This window comes from Sinocyclocheilus anshuiensis, unplaced genomic scaffold (assembly GCF_001515605.1).
Source record: "Sinocyclocheilus anshuiensis isolate Anshui unplaced genomic scaffold, SAMN03320099.WGS_v1.1 scaffold860, whole genome shotgun sequence".
Lineage (NCBI taxonomy): Eukaryota > Metazoa > Chordata > Actinopteri > Cypriniformes > Cyprinidae > Sinocyclocheilus > Sinocyclocheilus anshuiensis.
Window position 1 is genome coordinate 282,842 of NW_015548288.1, and position 9,016 is coordinate 291,857.

A 9,016-nucleotide genomic window follows, 5' to 3' on the forward strand; every position below is an offset into this window, starting at 1 on the left:
CACACACACACACGCACACACGCGCGTTTACTTATCTATCTAAATGGGGACATTCCATAGGCGTAATGGTTTTTATACTGTACAAACTGTATTTTCTATCGCCCTACACCTAAACCTACCCCTCAGAGGAAACTTTCTGCATTTTTACAATTTAAAAAAAACTCTGTTTACTTTATTTTTATACCAGTTTTACAAATGAGGACGTCCCCAAAGGGAGGTTTTTGGAGATTTTGTCAGGTTTAGCTCACTTTTGGGTATAAATTTGTCCCCAAAATATAGTTAAGTAGGTATACACACACACACACACACACACCTTCTTCAGTGAAACTATTCCAAAACATTGTTTAGTTAATCAACTGTATTTTGGACCAAAACCAAATCCAACATTACACAATGTAAGGCCTTCGCCCACACATACGTGCACAAACATCTGCACCTTTAAGCACATACAGACATAAATGGTAACTTAGCTTAACCAACAATGTCAATTAGTAATAGGCGCAAATAAGAAGGAAACAGAAGAGTTCATTAGGGCAGAGTCACGTTAAGCCACCATCACCACCCAGTCGACTTTATCTGAGATTTGGGCTGCCTGGTAACAAATGCACAGACATTAACACTCAAGCATGTGTGAACAGGAAAACAGGGTGTATTTAGATTGACTATGAATGTCTGTGATCTAAATGCTCATGAAATATTTAAATAAATTGAAAAATAATATATAACTAAATATATATATTTAACAAAAATGCAAGTAATGCAAGTAAATCACTCACATCTGTGGCTAAATTTTCATGTTGGGTGACTAAATAATGTATAACATTAGCCATTGGCTAATAAACTGTTAGATTTCACTCACCAGTGTGTGAGTTAGAGGCTAAGTATAAGTTTAGCACAGATATTTTTTCACTCGCCGAACACTGACTGAGCACTTGAGATTTTCACTCGCTGTCGCATTTTTTCAATTCATCTCAATGGGTGCGCAGCATATTTGACGCACTGTAAACTCTAGTGTGAAGGTGCAAGTCTCGCCGACGCTTAGCTGAGAGTGCTCAGTGTTTCTCTTACACATGCAAGAGCGATAGAGTCATACTGACACACTATATGTAAATAATATTCTCTGTTGTACTTTTTTGGCTTCCCCGAAAATATCAAGCAGCTGCAGCACAACTGTTTTCAGCATATAATAATAAGAAATGTATCTGAGCACCAATCAGCATATTAAAAATATTATAAAAAAGATGATATGACACTGAAGACTGGAGTAATGACTGCTGAAAATTCAGCTTTGCTATCACAAGAATAAATTACATTTGAAAATGTAAAATGAAAAAATAGAAAAGTTATTTTAAATTGTAAAAATACTTCACAATATTATGGGTTTTACTGTATTTATGCGCAATAAAAATGACATTTAAAAAGATCATATAAAGCATAAAAAACTTATTTCAAAAATATTTAAAAATCTTATCGACCCCAAACTTTTGAAATGTTTTTATAAGTATATGCATGCTTTTTATCAACTTTTTATGCAAAGTTCAAAGTGTGTCCATGTGTACTTTTTATGTTTATTAGTAACTGTGTGTAGACCGCAGTGTGGACGTATTAGTGAATAGCTGCTGACAAATGTACTCCAGTAATTTCTTATTGGGTGTGTGTGTGTGGCTTTGCTCTCTCTGAGCTTGTTGCAACTAATATTTTCAGTTCAGGCTCGAGGTACTAAACGTCGGATCATCTCAGATACAGAAAGAGCAGACTAAAGAAAAGAGGAAAAAGAGGGCGTATGTCAGGCTGAAAGGTCTTACATTCAGGCTAAGGTGGGTGGGCTATATTTAGCTCTGAGTACTGGTGAAATAAGAAAAGGTCCGATATTTGTACTTATGCAAAAGGGCATGTGAACATTACACACAAAGCTGCAGAAAGAATCACACAGAAAACACCAAAAGTGCCTCTGCTAACTAAAAGTTGTCTATCTTAAAACACAAACTGCTCTTTCTGCCAGAGCTGATGACATTCAGCCTTAAACAGATCACATGACTGCATATATATAATTTCTAAATGTGTGGCTGGCCTTTCAGACCTGATCTAAATGTGGGTAATGAATAAACTGACATTTCACACACACGAGAGCTCAAAGAGTAAAAGCTACAACACACTCATTTTATCTAAACACACGCCGGAGGACTAACCCTTCTCAAGACATATGGCTCTCTGAAGAACCACCCCCACACACACACACACACACACACACACACACACACACACACAGATTGGTTGTATAGTAGATTGACAGAACACCATATGTCACTCAGAATCACATCTTACTCTGGGAGGAAGACGTACAAATTAGTCACAGACTTTACAGTCAGATTTGAACATGGACAACTGAAATTATTAAGATATAAATTAGGTCAATTTTGATTCACGTCCTATTTTAATATGTGTCACTGTTTGTTCTACAGTATATTGAATATGATAGTAATGTTGTACCAAAACAACAACAAATAAAAGCTAAATTAAAGCTAACTATCATTTACGGTTTGAAATATTCAAATTATTTTTTTACAGCCGATAGGGGGCGGCATTGACTACTGAAAGGATTAGCGTTATCTTTGTTTGACCATCAAATATCATGTGTCACTCACTCTCTTGGATGTCTTTGGGATACTGATCCTAAATCTGTTATTAAACGCTTTTACGGTAAAGACCCGTGTTTTCAGTTGTAAGCCGTGATGCGTTGTGAATATAAAACAGACTTACGTATTCAAATGACTCCAGAAAATTACAAACTAACCGAGATTATATATATAAAAAATAAATATTCTCTCTCTTTATTTATTCCTTCTCTTTCTAGCTTGTACTTATTTGAACAATGTCTAGAAACTTGGTATTACAAGCACTTCCTGTATCTGTTTGCCTCTTTAAGAAGAATCGCTTTATGTATCCCCCAATTGTAAGTCGGTTTGGATAAAAGCGTCTGCAAAATGACTAAATGTAAATGTAAATGTAAATGTAAACGAAAATGCAACCTAAGGGATAAACGTACGGAGTAACCATAGTAACAAGCAGTCAGTATCTTAAAAACTTTCGAACGTCTTATCTTCAACGAGAAAGACTAGACTCACTACAGGTTTTTGTAAATGCATTAGTCTCGCAGCTGAACTTCTCCGAAACTCGTTGTACAGAGAGGGACACCATGTTGCGACGTAGCCCTAAACGTGCGCTTTGATTGGTCCGTTTCGGAATGGGGCGGGGTTTAGCAGCTCGGTGGGCGTGGAGGTGATGGATCGCGAGCCACTGCACTGTGAACGGTGTGCGGGAGTGACTGCGGACGCACCGGATCCACGGTTAAGATTTAAGATCCAAGGCTAAAAGACGCGTCATTTACTCGCAAAGGAAGAGCCGAACTGCTGGAGTTTCCCCATCTGTTTTTATCCTTGAGACGAAACTGTGTGCACCGTTCGGCACGCGAGCCAGGAGCGGACAGTAGCTGATATCCCGTCTATCAGCATGCGCTAAAACGCCAGACCATACAATATAAGAAGCAGCAAACCTCGGGAGTTTACTTTTCATGGTTCTTTTTGAAAGAAAATCCAGATGGAATTGGACAGACATTTTTGGCAGTCCTGTGACTGACAGTTAAGCTTTGTTCCAGGACACTTTGAACATGGATGTAAGTCGATAAATTTCGGACAAAACTGTTGCATATCTAAAGCGCATCTCTATGATCTGGGATCAAAAGCGAAAGGAGTCTATTTTAAATCTGACACATGATCAGGACCGGATTTGTGCACCAACCCGAACCCCAACACGGGATTGATGGTCCTTATACCTGTGTGCGTGTCACTCACCTCCTATCTGGCGTGATTTGATCTTTTGTAAGGCTACTAGCTCAACTAATAGATGACGAGTACAATAAAACAGTCACGCGCTGTCGTTTACGTTACCTAAGTGAAAGGTAGCAGCGATATTGGTAACAGAGAAACGTTGGCCCAGAAGCCGCCTGTGCAACGTTGTGCGACACCGTTTTTCCCTCCAGGCAGCACTAGAGAAATTGGATTTGGAAATTGAGCCATGGAGCCCCTCCGCCTGGACGCATAACCTAGTCTGTTGCATGTGGTTCGGTAACCCGGAGTACAGTCGATCGAAGGGATCCTATCTTCTTGCTGGCTTGTGTCTCTCCGAGAAGCGTGTAAGATGGCTGGAAGTGACTGCTCGTGGAAATATTACCTCTGGATTTTGACAGCCATGTGCAGATACGCGTTACCCGCAGCCAAATCACTGGAGTCTGTTGTGTGGAATTCACAAAATTACAAGTAAGTTAAGTGCACGAGCGCGTGTTTAATACAATCCCATAGAAAGAGCATGACATGTAGCCTACAGTCTCAGATGAGTGATATTAATAGTTTGACTTCTATTGATCATGAAATAGACATACAGTTTGAGCAGTCCGATTTGAAAATCTCCGCTACTCGTATCACGGCTCGCTCTCCGGCATGAGGACATGAAGCTCGAGGCTGAAGTGGCCGTGCAAGCGCGAGCTCTCCGGGGATCTAACGCACAGCTGTCATAACGCTTTTCTTCAACTCAAAATCCCTTGTTGATCGGGGATTCGGCAACTGTACTGCTAGTACAACTTCGTTCAATCTTTATGGGAAAGATCGTCATTTTTAAGAATCTCTTGGCTGCTACGAATTCGGCTACATACATTTAATGTGTGGCCTTGACGCGGGCCTAATTTCTCCGTAACATACTTGTAAAAATTAGAAATAGGCAGATCTGCTACTGCTACTCGATGTTTTTAGCACGAAACTCGCACTCTGTCTCTCTCTCGGCGTGTCCAGCTTTTCTTCTTTTCCCATGAGAGGCGAACTGACTCTCCGCCACCGGCATGCCCAGGATCCCATCCTCCCGGCGGCCCGATGGCTCTTTGCGAATGTCATATTGATCAAATCAGAGTTGTGTCTAGAGAGTTAATACGTTTTAAAGCAGGGGTTTCCTAGACGCTCATAAAAGCTCCCTGATTGCTGCTCATAAAACGTTCAAGGGAGCGTCCAGCATGTTTACTTAACCTGAATAATGGCTCGAGACTGAAGCTGAAGCTTGACTCAACATAATAAAGAAAGAAAGCTTATTGTTTAAGTTTGCATTTGTAAAAGAAGTCATGATGTACTTTTTTTTTTTTTTTACCTCAATGTATATCTTAACCAAAAGTTGATTTTATATTGTCTTGTTAGTTGACTAACATGATGATATGTCTTTTTTTGCATTTTGTTTTGAGCATTTTGTGTGTGTGTGTGTGGAATACTGGCTGTCTCTCAAAACCTAATGAGCTGCCTACCAGCTAGACAGCATTTTTGTTTGTGGTGGCGGTGGGCATCTAGACAGCATTTTGGGCATCATAGGCTCATCTTGGTAGGCAGCTCAAAGGGTTTTGAGACACAGTCGCTGAGTTATGAGCGTAAACGGGTTCAGGAATAGTGCACATGTTTTTCATCTTTGGGGGAATATTTTAATTAAGGAGTCTCTTAGTTGGCCTTGTAAAAGATGAGCAAAAAACTTGAAAACTTTAGCATGCGAGAACCCAAGGGGCGAAGCGAAAACATAAATTGTGCTTTTAAAACTAAAACCGCACTGTAAATTACAAATGAACATACATTTTTAATTTTCTCATGCTTAAACTGAGTAAGGAAGGGAAGAAGGGGAAAATAAAATAGCTGTTTAGAAATTGGGTAACACTTTATAACAACTTTAATGTAGTTAAACATTATTACATTATAGAATGCTTAACTGCTATTTAGTTAATTAATATACACTCAGAAAGTTAGAAATGTTATGAAAGATTTATAAACTAAATATATTGATATCTTTTTAAGCACTGTATGAAGTTTTAAATGACTTTTTAAAGTTATTTTACTTATTAAAGTTTTACTAAAATTAATTTAATGCAGCCCCTTAATTCAGACATTTTATATACATATTTTTCCATTTATTTATAACTTTTAATTTTTGCAAGTTAATGTTTTTATACATGTTGAAAAAGAACCCATTTTCCTACATACAAAGCACTTGGGCTCTCAAGATTGAAAGTATGGAAACTTCATGTTTTGAGTTTTTTAAATTATTATTTTAATAATAGGCCTATACATTTTGAAATGTATGTAGGAGTTAAACCCGTTAGAGAGATCTTAAAAATCAGCAACATTTGAGCTTCTCGTCCTGCGAGAGAAGATTTCAGATCAGTCGCTGGAGCCCCTCTGTGTATGGATTGTTTTACTCATTGAAACAGCTTTGAGCTCTATGGCACAGCAGATGCTCAAACTGGCCTGGTCTGTTTTACCACAGTTGCTGCATGTTGTTTTAAGTACTTAATGTTTATTTACTTACAGACTTTGTGTGTGTGTATGCACCTGTGCATGAGCATGTGTGTGTTGCTCAATCACAGGTTCAGAGACCCTCACTAAAGATTGAGAGGAAGAGAATTTGAAACCGCGTGTGAAGTCAAGAAAAATAATATCAGAATCGTTTGTTAGTGAACATTTTTTAATTTAACGAGAGGCACGTCCGCATATCTCAATCTCATTAAAACAGCGCAGTAACTCGATGTACACTGATGAATTGGTCGTTGAACGCAAAGATTATACTAAGCACTCTCATAAAGACATATGGGCCTCGGGCAAACACACTCTTTGCGCTCTATCCCCGCAACGGACATATGGGAGCATCCACCACCACTAAGTCCAAGTCACACTTTAAACCTCTTACCAGACTCTCAGCAGTGAGGCCATCACACACACACACACACACACGCACGCACACGCGGCTCTCTTACCCATAATAATGTGCCATTTGTGTTTTAGGTCAGACTTCTCTCAGACTGAATGCAAAATATAATTGAAGGACTGTAAAATTAGAAAAACTCCGGCTGCGTTCTCCACCCCTCAGCACTCTGATATTTATATCAGCAAAACGCTAAATTTACTGAACACTAAAGCTACCCCTGCGTTTTCTCTAGAAGAAACATTTGGTGGAACAAGAGCTTCACTGATTTATTCTGTTGACACAATTATGTAAATTTAATTACTTCTAGACCCAACTACACATACGCACTCACGCACAGACTTACCGCTGGTTTCAGATGTATAATTCTGTTCCTATCTGCATAGTTCACAGCTATAATTTGGACTGAGAAAAATGTAAATGCGACACCCCTCCCCTCCCTTCCTCTGCCTTGAGGGAAGAAAAGAGAAGTGGGATCTGCTGGGAATAGAGAGAGCGACAGACAGAGAGAATAAAGTAGCTAATCATTTGGACAATTATCACATTGAGGCAAGAGATTTCAGGTTATATCTTATTCCCTTAATGTGTCACATACACCCAATCAAACACACACAAACAACAAAATGAGGACTCGGCTTTACTTCCCACGTACGTCATCAAATTCTTCTAGTTACAAATTAATATAATTTTACTACATTCAAGTTCTTGGCAGCCACTCACTTATCAAGAAAACACTCTAGCTGTTTAGAAACAATTTTCTGATAAACGACTGCAAATTAACAATTTATTTTGGCTTTTGGATTTTTTTACGAACAAAGTAAGAGGGAGTCCATGATATATGTATGAATGTGCATGTGTGTTTTGGCCATTTTCCAGTGCTAAGGGAGGAGATGAAGGAGCTAATTGGAAATCTGTCTCTCATTAGCTCAAAAATGCTACTGAAGTATTTTACTTATGTGTGTGTGCGTGTGTATTCAAGCGTACAAGTTTGTTCATTTACCCAACACTCTGTGGTGCACAATTAGTCTTAATCAGCAACTTCTATGTGCAGACATAACCGTCTAAAGCAGCAGTTAAACATCCTGTTCAGCTCATGAACACACTTTACCAAAAAAAAAAAAAAAAAATCCAACTCAAACTGCCTGAAAATTACGACTTTTTTCTGCTACTGATATTCCTAAAAAGTGTTGTTTTGGATCCTACTGACAAAACTCCACAAAATATTGTTAATGTTCCACAGATGAAAGAAATTCATACAGCTTTGGAAATGATTTGAGTTTTAGTAAAAAATGATAGAATTTTCAAGCAGTTGGCATTGGATTTTTAAACCGGCATCCCTCTGAGAGGCACCAAACATGTTCGGATTTGCTGCATCTCACGAATGTAGAAATTTCCAAAAGCAGTTTTTTGGGTCTGAAGAATCTGATTATACGACATGAAAAGACATAAACGGCCTTTGGCCTGCTCAGGGATCATGTTGGTCTCAACTGCGATCAAAGTTACGGATTTCCACATATGCCTGTGTGACTGTTCGGGAGCATTTAGGACATGTTTAGGCATATATTCAGTCATCCACAGCAGTAATAATTATTCTCAGAGTCACTCTGAGTATCACTTTCAGTCATGTGTCCGTGTGCATTTACGAGTGTGTATGCGTGAATTGGGTCTGAAGAATCTGATTATGGACGTCATGAAAAGACATAAACGGCCTTTGGCCTGCTCAGGGATCTTGTTGGTCTCAACTGCGATCAAAGTTACGGATTTCCACATATGCCTGTGTGACTGTTCGGGAGCATTTAGGACATGTTTAGGCATATATTCAGTCATCCACAGCAGTAATAATTATTCTCAGAGTCACTCTGAGTATCACTTTCAGTCATGTGTCCGTGTGCATTTACGAGTGTGTATGCGTGAATTGTGTGCGTGTTTGTGTATGCATGAGTTAGTGTGTGTGTATGTCATGATCAGTGGTGTTATAATAGGAGTTGACAGTGAGGAGATTAACTCTGTCAGAGTTTCAATATGTTGAACAGCAAGAGAGGACTCACGCAGACTCACGCACACACACTTCCCTCTGTCTCAGCCGGCATTTCCACAACAGACCTGTTACTCTCTGAAGTGTGTGTGAAGTGGCTTTTGTTCCAGCGTTGATAGCATTTCACGGTGTTGTGTAGGGCTGCACGATAAATCGCATGCGATATTTAACGCGCATCTTATCAGTAAAGCCGGTTCTCGT

General features: G+C 39.1%; 1 protein-coding gene across 1 annotated transcript in view; it reads left to right on the forward strand.

Annotated features, from left to right (window-relative positions):
- Positions 1-3,363: 3,363 nt before the first annotated feature.
- The window catches only part of LOC107655917 (ephrin-B1-like), a 36,603-nt gene continuing 30,950 nt past the window's right edge, over positions 3,364-9,016 (forward strand). The window contains exon 1 of the mRNA XM_016443541.1: positions 3,364-4,316. Within this exon, the coding sequence (XP_016299027.1) occupies positions 4,198-4,316 (119 nt within the window). The 5' untranslated portion in view covers positions 3,364-4,197. The remainder of the gene's footprint in view (positions 4,317-9,016) is intronic.